The sequence below is a fragment of the Phocoena sinus genome, chromosome 14 (genome assembly GCF_008692025.1).
Source record: "Phocoena sinus isolate mPhoSin1 chromosome 14, mPhoSin1.pri, whole genome shotgun sequence".
NCBI classification, from domain to species: domain Eukaryota; kingdom Metazoa; phylum Chordata; class Mammalia; order Artiodactyla; family Phocoenidae; genus Phocoena; species Phocoena sinus.
Genome location: NC_045776.1, coordinates 50,408,731 through 50,426,025, shown reverse-complemented (window position 1 = coordinate 50,426,025; position 17,295 = coordinate 50,408,731). Strand labels below are relative to the sequence as shown.

At 47.8% G+C, this 17,295-nt stretch overlaps 1 protein-coding gene across 2 annotated transcripts in view; it reads left to right on the top strand.

Annotated features, from left to right (window-relative positions):
* Positions 1 to 17,295, top strand: part of CABLES1 (Cdk5 and Abl enzyme substrate 1) — a 107,248-nt gene that overhangs the window by 31,332 nt on the left and 58,621 nt on the right. For both annotated transcript variants that reach the window (XM_032603442.1, XM_032603441.1), the window contains exons 2-3: positions 10,827 to 10,898; positions 16,747 to 16,839. In XM_032603442.1, coding sequence (XP_032459333.1) covers positions 10,827 to 10,898; positions 16,747 to 16,839 — 165 coding nt within the window. The remainder of the gene's footprint in view (positions 1 to 10,826; positions 10,899 to 16,746; positions 16,840 to 17,295) is intronic.

The following is a 17,295-nucleotide window of genomic DNA, read 5'->3' as shown; positions in this document are numbered from 1 at the left end:
GGTGGCACCGCACTGTGCCTTAGGAAGATGGTGGCATTTGGATGAAGAGCAGGTGAAGCAGATTCTGAGTTTTCTTTTGAACTAAGATTTGGTCACCCCTGGGGCATTCCTTACCCTATAAGCCCCTTGTGAGGCCAGCGATTCAGCTGTGCCCAACCCCCGTCAGCTTTCAATAAAGGGAATAAACCTCGGCAGCCAAGGAGAAGCAAGGCATTTTAAAAAGGCTTCCAGAGAGGAGTGAGATCATTTGGGCCCCTCGTTAGGAAAAGGGAGGCCGATGCTTGAAGCTGGAAAGACAAGGGACGATTAGTCTTCGTTTCCATAAGGTGCGACAGAGCGTGGGCCGTGGTTAATCGGAAAAAGCAGAAAATAAAGATTGACGAAACCCCATCCATCCCGAATTTGCTATAAATAATTGCATGCTGTTTCCGAGCTGTCAGAATCCATTTCTACAGACGGCCCTTCAGAACAGGGAAAGGTCAAGCTGGAAACCAAGGGAGAAACTCAGGGGAGCGATTATGCTGCAAGGCAGCCTCTGAAAGTTTCAGTGAAATGCCAACGGGGAAGTAACCAGCCCCACCTGACTCTGCCGTTCTGATTAAATTAGCTCCCATTGACATCTCAGCCCTTCAAGGCCGGGGAGCTGGGGAGAGGAGGTCACCTCCCGGGGCGGGGCTTGGCTTCTTCTCGTCCATCTCTAGCCTTTGTGCTGCAGACCCCATAGCACCGAATATGGACACAGAGGGCACCCATTCTGCCGTCTAACAACTTAAAAGGTCTTCAGCATGTAAAGGCATTCTTGCAAAGCAACAGTTAAGTCCTCCTAATGACTGGGAAGGAAAGGTGAGGTCACCAATGCTTGGGCTATTGTCAGGGTGGACTGTTTAAGAGAAGGCCCCATCCTGAGTACAGAGAAGAGGGTCCAGGATGACCCACTCTTCCTGAAGAGGCTGGAGATGAGTGGAGGCCGAGGGTCCATCTGACACGACTCAGGTGCTTGTGGGTCTTTGGAAGGCTCAGCACCCGTTGCAATCAGCCTCCGTCTAAGGAAGTGTCTCCAGCCAACTGTGCCTGCACCTTGCTTCCCCACATGTGCCCTGGCGGGTGTTCCTGCACCTCCGTTGTTCCCATTCAGAAGGGAACACTGTGTAAATGCTTATGGGTGCGCGTGTTTGTTCCATCTCACTGTGGTGCCAGGCCCCAGCCCACCCATCTGCGTGTTCATTTGGCCTTTGGGGTCTCGCCACCTCCTCCTGGAACTGACCTCAGCCATCTGATAGGGGCCTGTCTGGCTCCCGGCTCCTACTGGGCTCCTTCCCAGACTTTGCTTCAGGGAATTCCTCTATGTCTTGCAAAGCCTGGTGTTCCATCCTGTTCAGCTCCCGTGAAGTATGTATGTCCCTCCTCAGGTCCCTCCTGAGTCCACCCTGAACCTCCCGGGCTAGTCCGGCTGCTTCCTCTCCAGGAGGTCCTCTCCCAGTTAAATCTTGACTCTCCTTCAAGCTCACTCGTGCCCTCCCCTTCCCCCCCACACTCCACACCTGGTCTGTCCTGGCCTTAAACTCCGGGTCCAGGTGCTGGGTTCCCAGCCGCCCTCCTTCACCTGGCTCAGGGCACTCTTTTCACAGAAACACCTGGATTTGATTCCTTTGATTCTGGGGCCCACCCAGAACATACGTGAGTTGGCCCCAAACTCCGTGGATTGGTTCTGTTCAATCCACAGTGCTCTTTGGTTTCCAGGATGAAGGCGATTCTTTAATTTTGAGTGGTTTTCCATTGCTCATGTCTCCTTTCCACCCTCACCCTGCCCTGGTCTGGGCCCCACTTGTCACCCCCATGGCTATGCAGCATGTTTTATTGCAAAGGTAATGTCGTTTGATCTCATCGGCCACACAAACCCAAAACCTTTCTGGGTCCTGATTTTTTTTTTCAACCAATACACCTGCTCCTTGTTTCTCTTCTTCTGCACATTTGGCCCAACTTGCTCCCTCCAGCTGCAGGACCAGGCCCTTCCCTCCAGGATGAGGCTGAGGGGGAATTAGAATGTGGCAGTGTCAACCCGTGGCTCTGGCGTGGCCCCTCTATTTCCTGGGATGCCCCAGGAGGCTGGGAGGTGCCTTCGGGATGGCCATGTGTGCTGTGTCTGCCCTGTCTTCTGATCTCCCCATCTAGTCCCTTTGTCAGAGGAGTTTGAACTTGTTCCCAGAGGGAATCATTGTGGATCTTCAAATTAGGTGATGACATGATGGAAAGGGTGTTTTGTAAGATCAGCAGGGCACAGTGGGCAGGGTGGAGTGGGGCATCCGAGGAGTGAAAACCTGGCCAGTCATTAAATCCTGCCAACAAGTCCGTCTCTGCACAGCCCTAAATGCTAAGATGACCTCACACCTTGGTTTTCCAGGATTTGGTGAGTCTGATGAGAACCTCGAAACAAATGTAGACTCAGGCAAGCTGAGTGTCTCTGTATTCTTTGTAAACATTCAGAGTTGCTTTCTTTCTTTTTCAAATTTATTTATTTATTTATTTTTGGCTGCATTGGGTCTTTGTTGACGCACATTCCCTTTCTCTAGTTGTGGCGAGCGGGGGCTACTCTTCGTTGTGGTGCGCGGGCTTCTCATTGCGGTGGCTTCTCTCGTTGCGGACCACAGGCTCTAGCTGCGCGAGCTTCAGTAGTTGTGGCACACGGGCCCAGTAGTTGTAGCTTGCGGGCTGTAGAGCGCAGGCTCAGTAGTTGTGGCTCATCGGTTTAGTTGCCACGTGGCATGTGGGATCTTCCCGGACCAGGGGTCGAACCCGTGTCCCCTGCATTGGCAGGCAGATTCTTAACCACTGTGCCACCAGGAAAGTTCTTGACACACATGCGGAAACAAGAGCTCAGTATGTTTACAAATAACTGAAATGTATCTTGCTAGTAGCCCCACAGTATCATAGGTAGTTTGTTTTCTTCCTCCCTTGTGTTAATCTCTTTCACAACTAGAATTATGTTACTTGTTCAGTGTCTGTCTTCCTGACCATAAATTTAAACTCCATGAGGGAGGGATAGTGTTTACGTTTTTCACTGTTGTATTTCAGCATCCAGCTTGCTGCTTGTTACTTGATATATCATTAATAAATAAATGTTTGCAAAAATAGGAAATAAATGGCTGGATATTTTTTAATGTAGAAACAGATCTTATTTGAACAAGCTGATTGGCAATTCTTGGCGATTCTGTGCCAGATTATCAGCTAGAGACTCTAAAATATAGCCAGATTCAAAATCAGTTTCCTAGCATTTTGTCTGTTTCTTGATCCACGCAGCCCTTCTTTTCTTAAAGATGATCTATTTTCCTTCCTTTACAAGGAAAATTCCGTGACCGCTGGGGGTGTGTGAATTGTGTCCATCCGTATTCTGCGTATGGATCTGCCTTTAGACACACATGCTGCCACAGGGAGAGGGTTTTCTTCCTGCACAAGCAAATCAGCCGTGTGCTCTTTGCTCAGTGGCATTGCAGGACCTGACTGGTCCAGGCATGGTGCTCTGCAGTCACCCCAGCCTGGTGGCCTGGCCCAGCCAGTGCGCCACTGCTATGTCAGATTCCACAGCTCTCCTCTGGGATTTCTTCCACAGTCTATCAACCAGCCGTTGCCAGGTGAGCAAGGTAGGGCCTCACTCAGTTTCAGCACCTTTGCTGCTGGATGAAGCTTTAGATCGTGGAAAGCAGAACCGAGCATGCACCTAACAAACACACCTTCAGGCTGAAGCCAAGGCCGTTTTTGCTTTCAGACTGTAGCTTCTGTTGAGAGGGGACAGCTGACTTTTCCTTCTCATCTGTGAACACATATGTATTGGTGCAAAACAGTTTGCTTCTTCAAGGAGCACAGTCTGATTTGACTTCTGCTACAGGAGCATCTGGAATCCTGGCTTTAAAATTTGCCAAATCATGACCAGAGTTATCACAACTTAGTTGCTGAATCTGGAGATCAAGCTCCTGGTGCTGTGACCTCAACAACTTGAAGCTGCGTTAGAGAAATGAAGGAAAGAACAGTGGGGATGTTAGCATTTGACTTTGAAGCCTGGTATTTGAAAACGAGACTTTTCACAAAAGCTGTATCAGTGAAAGTACGATTCTTAGATACATAGTGGTTCTTCTCTTTAGGGCTTCTTGAAGTAGTGAGCTTCCCCTCGTACGTGAGATATACGAACCAGGGGATGGGATCTTATGACATTTGCAAAGGGATTTCCTAACTGCTCAAAAGGCCAGCTCTGCTTTCTAGGTTAGTGATCCTCACACCTTTTATTGCTGGGCCCTGATTGGGACCTTGGAAGCTTTGTGACTCTGAGTCAGAAAAGGAGGCTGAGGGATGAAGACTCCCGTGGTCTCTAGGTTGAAGTGGGACTGCTTGCTGTCCAGCCCTGATTCCTTGCCTGCAGTACCTCTTTTACCTGAGGTAGTGAGATAGTCCTCCAGCCCCCAGAAAGATCTCAGGCCACCATTCCCGCATCTGCACCTCAGCGTGGGGAAGGCTGCTGGACCTGCGGGCATCAGACCAAGCCTCGGCGGTGCGCTTGGAGCCCTAATCCTACCGGTGGTCCTCGATCCCCTTCTTCCTAGCTGGTGTTGCAAGCAATCAAGCACAGCCCCTCTGTGCTCACTGCTCCTCACTTGCTGGTCCGGAGCCAGAGAACAGGGTACCCAGCCCCGGGGGCTGCTTCCCAGCCTGGGAAGGACGCCGGATTCTCTCTTGGCAGCTGTCTCTCTGAGATCCCATCCTTATATCTTGCTCAGACACTGCACATGTCACCAACAGTGGAGCCAGGTTCCAGCTTCACCCCATGGGGGGTTGCTCTTCCTTGTTGCCTTTGGTTTTAAAAAAGCAAATTCTTCTTGTCTTTTTCATAGTTTCAATCACACACACACACACACACACACACACACACACACACATTTATAAGTTGATGTGGAAATAGGAACAAGTCAAAAAGGACATACACTAAACTCTTAGAAGGTGCTCTTTGGGCCCTGGGGTTTGCAGGTCATTTCCTCAGTTTCTACTTTACACGTTTCCTAATTTGAATTTTTTTTTTAAACAGTGGAACATAGTACTCTTATAGTCACAAAAGCAGGGGGGGAAAATCCATTTGGAAAGATGAATGTTTAATAAACTCAAACAGAAGAAATCCATTTTAAACGGATCATGCCTTCTGCCTGTGAACTGCTGAGCTGTGCTGGGGGCCCTGGCCCTTCTGCCCACCCAATCACCCCAGCCCTGCAGGATGAGGGTCTTCTGCCTCCCTCTTCTTCTCGCTGTAGTGAGACAATGGGAAGCTTTCTGAGGATGATTTCTGGGCTCCTGGTGATCAGATTGGGACCTTGTGTATTGAATAGAGAAGAGCCAGTAATAATTGTGTATAGAAAAGCATTGAGTGGAAGGTCTGGTGCTCTCTGGGAAAATCCCAAACAGCCACCGGCAGATGGTGGACTTCATTAGTTTATTCAACCGGCCCTGATTGAGTCCCTGCTGTTTACTGAGCATCTTCCATCCCTGGGGCTATGCAGGTGAGGAGAGCCTGAGCAGCTCACTGGCTGGAGTGGTCAGTATTGTCTGGGGGAGGGAGGTGACGTGGTCAGTGGGAGCAGGACCCAAGTAACACAGCAAATAAATTACAAGTCCGGGGACTTCCCTGGTGGCGCAGTGGCTGGGAGTCCGCCTGACGATGCAGGGGACGCGGGTTCGTGTCCCGGTCTGGGAAGATTCCACATGCCGCGGAGCGGCTGGGCCCGTGAGCCATGGCCACTGAGCCTGTGCATCCGGAGCCTGTGCTCCGCGATGGGAGAGGCCACAACAGTGAGAGGCCTGCGTACACCAAAAAAAAAAAAAAAAAAAAAAAAAAAAAATTACAAGTCTGTGGGTGTCTCGCGGCTATAAGTTATTTTTATGATTGGAGGTTTTGTTTGGGGTTTTTTTGGTCATAATAACTGTTAGAACAGATCTGAAGTAATTATGACCTCAGCTGGCCCATCCCCCGTGTAACTGAGGGATCCGTGAGGCCCTCATTCCCTCACGTCTGTGAAGAGGTAACCCTGCCCTCCAGCGGCCTGACAGCCAGGAAGGGGACTCCATCCATGGGGGGAACCACACAGCTAAATTGCCTTTTTGTGAGGGTAGGAATGGTTGGCCCAGATGGTCAGGGTCCTTTCTTGCTCCCAAAGCTTGTGTTTTTCCCCCAGAGATTATTAATGTTCCCTGGGTGGAGAGCATTGATCCAACTCGACCTACTTGTTTGACACCAATGCTGAGGCTGGGGGTCACCTTCTTTATCCCAGCTTGGTCCTAAATCACCGTCCTAAACCCTGGGCCCAGCTGGAGCTAGGATGGCCCTGCCCCAGCCTCACTGGTCAGCAGGGACATTAGTGAGCCCAGAGTCCACTCTGGTGAGGCTCTGCTGCTATAATTCCCACTGTGACCAGCCCTGGGTCCCAGGACCGCTCGGTGACTTACGCCACAATCAACCATTAGCCCTAATGATAAGTGGATTCATTTGGTCCAAGTAGGTATATCCAGATAGGCAGCCTTGTCATGGATTAGAATTTCCTTGCCTAGGCAGAGTCCAACATTCAAAGGGTAGTATTCTAAACTGAGTCTGGGGGCTCTAGGGAGGCTGACTTACATATGAGTGTTGAATGTGAACCACATCGGCCTCAGAAGTGTTGGTGGCCAGTATGGAAGGACCCAAATTATAATTGTCAGACAAGATGGGGAACCCTGAATTCTGAGGACTCAATCTTTCATTTAGTGATTTCGACGTATAACACTTGGGCTCTTACTGAATGTCTTCTTGGTTAATGAGGGGGCATGCTGTTTTGGCCCAAGGCTAAGTATTCCTTATCAGTCATTAAACTATTCAAAGACCTCTGCTTGTTAACTGTGCCCAATGGTAAGGAGTCTGCACAGTAATGGACTTGGTTTATGAGACAGATAACGGGGTGAAAAGTGCCTGGTGAAGGTGGGCCACCCGCCCTTAGCCTTCCCTTCCACTGTGGGCTTTCTGAAGATAGAAGGTAAGGGGAAAGGTTACTACACAGCTTGGAAGGATTTAGCAGGGTGGCAGGGGCAGAGATAAGCTACCACCACAGGGCAGGCCCTCGTGGCAGGAAGGGCAGGCATCGCATCTTCGTTTTTCTGGTACCATATGACAGTTTCTTTACAATGATCCGTGGTAGTTCTTTCCAAGCTCTATATGTGCATCTCAAAGAATATGTTGCTTAGTTCTGTTCATGAAGAAGGGAAGCACACATCTGCTAAATTTAAAGGAACAGGTGGGCATTTGGGTTTTGAATTTTTTTCCCTCTAAGGAATCCAGACCTTAAGTGCCTCTGTGTGTGTGAGAGGGAGAGAATCTATATCTGTTCAACTCATGAAGAGAATATCAAATGTACTGGCTTTTAGAAAATAAATCCTTATAAATATATAGAAAGATGTATTCTAATTTGATTATTTTCCAAATAGCATCTGTCTTTTCCAGCATAGGAATTGCCGGATGTGGGTTTTAGATGGGGGAATTGTCAGATTGTGTGCTTTTATGAATTGACCTAGTTTTCTAGGGTGAACCCCCTGGTTTGAATGTTGGACGGGAGCCTGTGGGCCCCAGGGCGCCTGGCAGGGCCTCATGTGTCCTCCGTGGGTTCATTTGGACACATTTTCAGCTGGAGGGCTGGCCGTGCTCTTCTTGGGGTGGGAAAGGGAGACAGCCTCAAATGCCAGAGGAGCTTGAGGGGTTGTTAAGGGAATTCCCTGCTGGTGGTCCCATGGATTCCCCCTTGAATATGAGCTCCTTGAGGACAAGAGTTAAGCCGGGATCACCTTTGTGGTCCCAGCAGGCCAGGCTTGGCCGGGTGGGTGGGCAGAACAGGATGTGCCTGCCTGGCCTTTGTTGCGGCCTTGGTTGTATCTTCACTGCCCAAGGAGCCAACCACAGAGCTTCCCGGGGGACCTCTGATACGATAATTGAAGGAAGGGAGAGCTTGAAGCTGCACAGTTGCTGCAGTCACCTCGGTTGCAGATTGAGCCAAATGTTAAATGTCTGTTTACCTGTCACCTGAAAATGCAGAGGTGACAGGTGCCTCTGCATTCGCCTGCAGAGGAAGGCTCAAAGTTTGACAGGATTTGTTGGGATTTTCAGGATCTGAAACCCATACATTTATTTCTGCCTGTGACTATGTTATGTCTAATGACAATTTAGGGGTGCATACTTAAATTAATATTTCACTTTTGATTTTAAAACTCAGAAGAGGGACTTCCCTGACAGTCCAGTGGTTATGACTCCGCGCTTCCACTGCAGGGGCTGAGGGTTTGATCCCTGGTCGGGGAGTTAAGATCCCACTTGCTGCATGGTGCAGCCAAAAAAAGAAAAAAAAATGAAAAAGGGAACTCAGAACATTATCCACAGATAAACAGAGTAAATATTTTAATCACAGCTGCAGAGGAGACATTGGTATTAAGTAAGAACGGTGCACGGAGGCCTGGGGCTCTAATTTTATAGGTGGCCAGTGCCTCAGCGAAGGTGACACCAAGTTAGTTCTGCTTCGAAGGGGGTGTAGGGGTGGAAGGAGCACGTGTCACAGGTTGGCTCGGGCACAAGGCATTTGGGAGTGACCTCGCCACTGGCAGGGGTTGGAGGAGCGGCCAGAGCTGGGACAGCCAGGCTGACCCCAGTCGTTTGAGCGGGGAGGGCATCAGGTCAGGCTGCAGCCCCAGTGGAGGAAACTGGAGTAACAATCAAAATCCCAGGAGCTCCTGGTCATTAACTGTCCTGCGCCAAGGACTTCATGTCTCTTTGTTTCTTTTTTTTTTTTTTTTTTTGCGGTACGCGGGCCTCTCACTGTTGTGGCCTCTCCCGTTGCGGAGCACAGGCTCCGGACGCGCAGGCTCAGCGGCCATGGCTCACGGGCCCAGCCTCTCCGCGGCATGTGCGATCTTCCCAGACCGGGGCACGAACCCGTGTCCCCTGCATCGGCAGGCGGACTCTCAACCACTGCGCCACCAGGGAAGCCCTCTCTTTGTTTCTTACTTACTCTTACTTCCCGTGTCATAGGTGAGGAAACTGAGGCTCAAGGATTAAGGAGTTTTCTAAGGTCCCAGAGCCTCCAGACTCCAGAACGGAAATCTGAGTCTGTCTGACCCAGCACACATGTAGCATCATACCGTCCCTTGGATGGGGAGCATGGGGACACCTATATCTGAGAGCTACACTGGGTGGGAGTGTGACTAACTGGGGGTTTGTCCCCGGCCCAGCCTGGGACTCCGTCCCAGCCAGACCTGGCACCTAGGGGGCTGTGCCTCACGATGGCCTGGACACTTCCTTCAAAGCCACAGCCGCCAGGTGTTGTCACAGGGGTCCTGGCGTGCTGAGTCCCTGGACTTAGGGGGCTGCCCAGGCGAGTCCTACTTATTCATGAATTGGCCACCTCTCAAATCCCCACCTATAAAATCAGTTCCCCACCCCATCAGGTAAGACCAGTGTCTCCCTGGTCTGACTGACTGCTGGAACGCTAACAATACCATATTACAGAAATGGAAGTTTAACATGAGTTAATTACAGAGTAAACTGCAGATCTTGCAGAAGGTCAGTGTGTCATGAAGACAGTGAAGGTGATGTTGGAGAGCTCCTGGGTCTCACATGTGGACAAACGAGGCTCACTGGAGAGAGAAGCAGGGAGGTGTGTGCTGAGTGTTTTAGAAAGGATTTGACTGTCAAAACGTGAAGACAGGCTCTGAGAAAATTGATGAAGCCCTCGAATGGTTTGCAAAAATGACCCTTCTGATTGTCTTATTAAAAATAAAACACGAAGCGAAAAGGTATCAGTGTGGTTGGTCAGAAAAAGTACACACAGAACAAAGCAAAAAACATTTGTTTCATTTTTTTATTCTTTAGAACAAATTAGAACATGGTTATAATTGCATGTTCTTAACCTAAATGTTATCAAATGAACACAAAATAGACATAGTCTTCTAATTTTAGTCCCATTTTTTTCCAAGGTAAAGACCCAATCAGATATTTTTCTGTCCACACCACCCTTCCGCCAAATCATTTACTATGAAGTGATGGCCCTTGTTCACACGGATTTGCTATAAAATTACCAACCACCATCCCGCCTGGTCCCTGTACCAGATATTCTCAATTAACTAGGACCCATTCTTATTTCAGTCTGACGAAAGAAACTAGATTGAGGAGGTTTGGGCAGGTGGTTTGCAGTTCTTTAGCAGATGGAAAGAGTTTGTGTTTTGCCTAATCACGCCCTGATATAAATTCTCACTGGTCTCAGAGAAATTCTCCCAGGGGAATAATGTCTGCCTTGTTTCTGGTTGCTTTCGAAATTATGGCCCAGAGACCATAAGTTTTTTCTTGCCTCCTAATGATTTTGAGATTTTATTTAGTACAGTTTTAATGTTTAATATTTATCAGCTAAAGCTGGTTCAGACCACTGATATCTGAATACTTAACAGTACTATCTAATGCTTTAGAAAAAGGGCACACAGTACCAAAGTTATACACTGTCAGAGGCACCTTATCTTTTGTTGGTTTTAGGCAACATAAAAAGTATCCATCACTTCCCTAATCACCAGAGCAGCCCTACAACCAGGGAGAAAGCTCAGGATTCGGCAAGGCAAGATGGGCTTGGCATTCAGGGTACAGGCTGGGAGTATGGCAGCCTCTTAAAACACCTTTTGCCTGATTTTTTTCTTAGTGGACTTAATTTTTTAGAACAGTTTTAGCTTTATAGAAATGCCTGATCCATTTCACAATGCAGTTTTAACTCCTAGATTTTTTTTCCCTCTCTCTGCAGACGTCGCCTCATCTCCCAGAGATCGTCCTTGGAGACCCTGGAAGATATTGAGGAGAACGCCCCTCTACGGAGGTGAGTTTTCGGGTTGCACTTATGTGTGTGTGTATGGCCTGCGATACTAGGTGGCGGCCAAAGTTTGAATTTTTTTTTTTAGTTTTTGATCTACAGAATTAAATTCTAAAAATGACAATCAGATCTCCAGACTCTGTTTGGAAACCCCAGCCCTTTGGAACATTAGAACTAGAACACTATGAAATCCCAATTACGTATCAGAATAGCCCAGTTTGCACGTGAGTTCAGGTGCGGTAACCTGTTCCTCTTGAAAATTGCTGCTTAATGAAGAAGAGCGCGTCCCTTGCCCCGGCTTTCTCAGGCGCGGGGACACAGGAATCACAGTCCTCGAGTTCATTAGCAGGTGCCACGATGTTCCTCCAAAGCCAGGTGCTGGGAAGCTCAGGTAGGTCAGCTGTGAGTGCTCCCTTGGGGCTGAAAGCATTCCATTTCTCCCTCCGGATTAGAAAAGTGCTTTCGAAGCATCTTTTTCTCGGTGACAGCAGTTGCTGAGCTGTGCCGGGCCTCTGACTGGCAGCTCTCCTTCCTCTAATCTTCGCCTCGGTCCACCTGGCCCTCCTGGAGTTCAGGAGACACACACTGCGTCCCCTGCAGCCCTCACCGCAGCCCCAGCTGAGCTGGCTGTGCAGGAGGAGCTGAGGCAAGACGGGACCTTGTGGGACGCTGTGGCTTTACAGGGAATGCCTGGCAGGGGCAGAGCCGAGGGGGGGTGTGTGCTCTCATGCCCTCGCACCAGCTTCTACGGGAACCCCCATCTGCACCCTTCATGCATGCTTTGGCTGCTGGCCAGGGATTGGGAGTCCCCGGCTCCTCCCTTTGAGCCTGGGAGGATGCTGAGGTGGAGGGAGGCGTCTCCCCCCTGGAGCGGGCTCCTTCCCTGACTGGAGTTTCACCCCCAGGTCACGGGTCTTGTCCACAGACCACCTGGATAAAGGGTGGAGCATAGACAGGCTAGGCCTGGGATCTGATTGGAAGCATCAGTGACTGTGAATCTCATCACCGACATCATTCCAAAGAGAAAGTCAGGGCCAGACAGTCCGATTTCCACTTTTGAAGTCTTTTTGAAAACACACATACCCTCTGGGACCATCTAAGGCTGATGGTGTGTGGCTGTGTGATCCACGTGGCCTGGGTACAAGTGTTCTTCTGTCAGTCTTTGTTAAGTGGCCCAAAGTAATCAGCGAGCGTCAGGGAGAAATGTTCTCAGGTGGCACTGAGTGGCTTTGGCATTTGAGTACAGTTGATGCCAATCAATGAACAGAACTGCAAAGGCCCTGGAGTTTGGAGAGGATGCGAGGGGCCGTGGTCGTTCGAGCAATATGGTAGCTGTGACCAAGGAAACCAGGTTAAAAAAAGGTCACAGGCTCTAAAATGTCACCTCGGGGATTCCAGGTAGTAAAGGGGGGCCAGAGAAGGAGCTGGGCGCTGTGTTCCTGGTCATGGGCCCCATCACCCCTGTACCCTCCTTTCAGAATCTGCCCAGGCTGGTCCTCTACCCCTCAGTCCTGTGGTAGCACAAATGGGCAGAGTAAAAATGGCTTATCTGCCTTAACTGTAACTTCATCCAACCCTTACTTACAGAATGCTATACTTAATTTTCAACAAATCTTGTGTAAATGTAAAGTTTAAAAAGTAAGTCTGAAACCAAGGGAGTTGGCAGTTTAAGAAGTCCTTATTTTCCCTAATGGACTTTTTTTTTAATTGAAAAATTTCTGATATTTACTGCAGAAGCAAACTCACAGACATACAAAACAAATTTATGGTTACCAAAGGGAAAGGGGGCGGGGGAAGGATAAATTAGGAGTTTGGGATTAGCAGATACAAACTACTATTATAAAATAAACAACAAGGTCCTATTGTATAGCACAAGGAACTGTATTCAATATTCTGTAATAAACCATAATGGAAAAGGATATATATATATATATATTTATGTATATATATGTAACTGAATCACTTTACTGTACACCAGAAATTAACACAAAGCTGTAAATCAACTATACTTCAATAAAGAATTCTGATATTTACTTAGAAACTTACTTGTTCCTAAGAAATAAAAATAGCAGAAGGGGCATTAGTTTGGGAGTCAGGGGACTTGAATTCTTGGCCTGATTCTTCTACCAACTGGTTATGTGGCTTTGGAAATTCATTTACCTACTCTGGGGCCTCGGTTTTCCCACCTGTAAAATGGGAGGGGCAGATCAGCTGATCTCTGTCCTTTCCAGCTCCCCGATTCTGTGAAATGAATGTACCAGTAATGCTGCTGAAGTGTTTTGGGAACTGGGGGGGCGGAAGGCTATTAGCCCAACTTGCTTTTAAACTCAGCACCTAGAACAAACGGCTCCAAGGAATCTATTAAAAACCTTTTGCATAATTAAGTGTATCCTATAATCAGTGCTAAGAAGAAAGAGCTAATCTTTCATTAAATTAGTTTTCAGTTTAATTCTATCCTAATTTAATTTTACATCACTTAAAATGTATGGTTTTAAATGGGTATTTTTACACGTCAATGCAGATGGCTTTGAAATTAATTCCTTCTTTGCTTAACCTGCCATAACCTGAGTGCTTAGTCTTCCAGTTTCCTTGGCAATTGTTGTTAATGCCACAATTCTCTTAAAGCGTTTCTTAGGTGGGGGGTGGTGGAGGCTGAATGCTTAAAAAATCACAAGACAACAAACAACTTGCTGATCGAAGGGCTATATCAGTAGCATATGCAGTTAGAATTGGATGCTGGTATGGAAAGAAAGCGCCTCTGTTATCTGTTTAAAAGTCTTGCCTTTCTCTTGCACATCACAGGTTAGTTTCCTGTATCCACCTTGAACTCCAAGGACTGAGCATTTGCAATGAGAGGCTTTAGACTGGGGTTTTCCACTTTGCCTGGTGGTTACCTGGTATCCCAGAAATAAGGACCTAGGATGTCTCTGTTAGATGTCCAGAAAGACCTCAGTTCAGCTGCAGCAAATGCGGCAGCCGTCACCACCTGCCCCAGTTTCCAGCCTGTCTCAGTTGATGTGTGCGGGCTGCCGTGCCATTAAGTAATTACTGGTACCGAAAGCCACCTGTGCCCCTTTTGCCAACTTCCGGTTTCAGCAGAAGGCTGGGAGATTTTGTGCCCAAACCTGAGGGTTACAGCACCTCTTTCTGCAGGTGTGGAGGCAGGGAGCAGCTTAGGGTCTTAGGAAGGTATCCTCACAGTCTAGCTCTTAGCCCACTGCCCTCAGACTGGGGGACCCAGGAAGCTCTGCATTTTGGGGGGAAGCTGGGTAAGGATGTGAGGATGCTCCTGAATAACGGTCCAGCAACCAATGATAGCACACATTTATGCCTTCAAGGATTCTCCTCTCCCCAGTGACTACATAGTTCTAGAACCTTCTGCTGTGTGTGAGAGAGACAATTGGGGACCTTGGGTGGCCTGCAGACTCTAACAGTCATTCTGGAGGTAGAACAGAGGCAGTCTGAGGTGCTGGTCTGCTTCCAGAGAGCTGCCCAGGAAGGCTGAGTGAGGCTGAATCTTCTTGGACCCCAAGAAGGCTGAATCTGGGTTCGGAGGCTTGGAGTAGGGAGGGGGATTAGTGGGTGATTTTCCCTATTCAAACCCTTCCTGAGGTCCACAGGGAGCATCTACAAAGTGCCCTCAGGCAGGGTTCTGCATGTCTCTTTTTTTATTTTTTTATTTATACTACTTATTTTTGGCTGTGTTGGGTCTTTGTTGCTGAGCACGGGCTTTCTCTAGCTGCAGCGAGCGGGGGCTACTCTTCATTGTGGTGCGCGGGCTTCTCATTGCGGTGGCTTCTCTTGTTGCGGAACACAGGCCCTAGGCGTGTGGGCTTCAGTAGTTGTGGCACGCAGGCTCAGTAGTTGTGGTGCACGGGCTTAGTTGCTCCACGGCATGTGGGGTCTTCCCGGACCAGGGCTCGAACCCGTGTCCCCTGCATTGGCAGGCAGATTCCTAACCGCTGTGCCACCAGGGAAGTCCCTCTGCACGTCTTTAAAAGAATCTATTTAAAACCAAGAATTCAGGACCCTTAATAAGGGCTGTGGTTTTCAGAATACAGGAGGCAAACAGTAACAAAATATACATCCTTTGTAGTTAAAGGTTTTAATAATAATCACACACTTGAAATGTGTATATGAATGTGTGTACATATGTATGAATGTGAATATTTGTATTTGAACGTGTCACTTGACACTGTATGAAGCTCTTGTAGAAATCATCACGTTTAATCCTCACAACATTTCCAGGGAGGGATCTGAAATATTACTAGTGATAGGTCACTAGGGCTGGTAGTGAGTTTGTGGTGGATGCTGGGAGGGCCACTCAGGCTGTGGCCGTGTTCTGTGAACCCTGCTCTGGTGGAATGGACATGAATGACAGGGAGGCTTCCTTCCTCTAGATCCAAGGCCCAGGGAGCCCCGTTTCCCTGATGAAAGCCACCAGATACCTGCTACCATGTCTTTGCTTTGACCTGCACTCATTCACTTTACTATATATTTTTTTCAAGTTAAATTACATTTTGAGGTGCTGTTTCTTAAGGGAAAAACAATAATTTTCAGCACTCTCTGGGAAAGGGCTTCTAGGAAGACTGGCCCTTACTTGAGGGCAGGTAAGGGGGTTTGGGAGCTGTGCACCTAGCCTAGCCCAGCGCAGGGCTATCCCCCAATTTCCCTTGAGGGGAGCCCTTGGGGGAGAGTAAAGATTCAAGCTGCTAGGCAGGTCTGTGATGCTGCCCATTCCCTAATCCTTTGCCACCAATGGGCCCACACACCCCACCTGCCCTCAACTGTACCTCCTTGTTGGGTCATCTTGTTATTCTCTTACCTGAAGCCTCAAAGTTCAGAAGTGAATGAACTCGGGTGATGGCCTGGACCTTAGTGTGGTTTTGGGAAGCCGGGCACTGCTTCTCTGGAACTCACTCTCTGAAGCATAAGGTCTCAGGCACCCACATCTGATTCCAGGAGCCAGCCATCGGGGTCCATGGTCAGAAAGGTAAACAAAAATATTTGGTAGCAAAAACCCAACCAGAAAAGTCATTGCTCCCTTTCTCAATACAACACCAAACTTCAGATTCTCAGTTGCTGGGATTTTTGCTTTTTTCCTAGTTGTTATTGCAGTTGTGTATCTTAGAATTTGCCAGTTACCTTTGAAAAAATATACACACATAAGATCTTTTCAGCCTGTGGTCTGTTCTGTTATCCCTGTAGTGCAAACACATGTTGTATATTCTAGGAAAAATTAATTGGAATCCAAGTCAATTTGTTCAACAAATATTTATTTAAAATTTATCTTTAAAAAAAAAACAAACAGCCACTAGCTGGGTCTCAGTCTCTGATTCTCATTCAAAGTAAAGCTGCGACTTCCAGGCAGAGACAAGTTGAATGTTGAGGCAATAGTCCAGGTAATTCAGGCCAGAGTCCTGCTACAGAAGAATAATGATTCAGGGTTGTTTTTAAACTGAATTTTCCAGTGTTTTTTCCCCCTCTGGATTCTTTAAATTTACAGTTTTCTGTTCCCATTACCTGTGTTGATACAGAAGGATTCTTTTTAAGATGACAGGAACAAATAATGTCGTTGGAATTCGTGTAGGTTATGTTATTGTAACTGAGGACAGTAGTTTTCATTAGCTGGCTCTTCAGAGACCCATATAAATTATTATCAGTATTATCGAGGAAGTTGTCTGTCGTTGGGTTTTTTTTTTTAAAGCTTCCTTGCTTCCAGCCGTATAGTCCTCATTATCCTTGGGGTTACTCAAACCATTTGAGTCTGGTCTTTCCTTCCTGTCTTTGTGTGGAGATGTCTCAGCTGTCCACGGGCAACTGACTGTGTTTTCGAAATGGCTTTATTTTTCAGATGTCGTACTCTCTCAGGTTCGCCCAGACCAAAGAACTTTAAGAAGATTCATTTTATCAAGAATATGCGGCAACACGATACCAGGAATGGCAGGTATCATACTAACAAAAGCTGCCCCCATCCTCCCTGCTGTAGGAGGGGGTGGGTCCAGTGGGGAAGGGAAGAGGGGACCCTTTGAATGGCCAGACCTCACAGAGTGAAGCCCCCTGTTAAGATGAACAGCATCTCATGTAACCTTCCCTAGCAGACTACTGTTTCCACCCCACTCCTGCCGGAATCATCCATAGACGTTTATAGAAAATACTGCTCTCTAATGGCAACCAAAGGCTTAGTTTTTTAGACTAACTAAAACTGAATTTTTAATAGTACTGAAATATATTTTTATTAGGAAATTTTGAACAGAAAAACAGTTGAGTTTTTTGGGTGTTTTGTTGTTGTTTCTTTTTCCGCTTTTTTGGGTTTCGTTTTCTTTTTTCACCAGGGCTCTGTGCTCTGGTCAGTCAATATCCTGCCAGATCTGCGCCTGGAGTCGGGTTTGGCTCTCTCTCT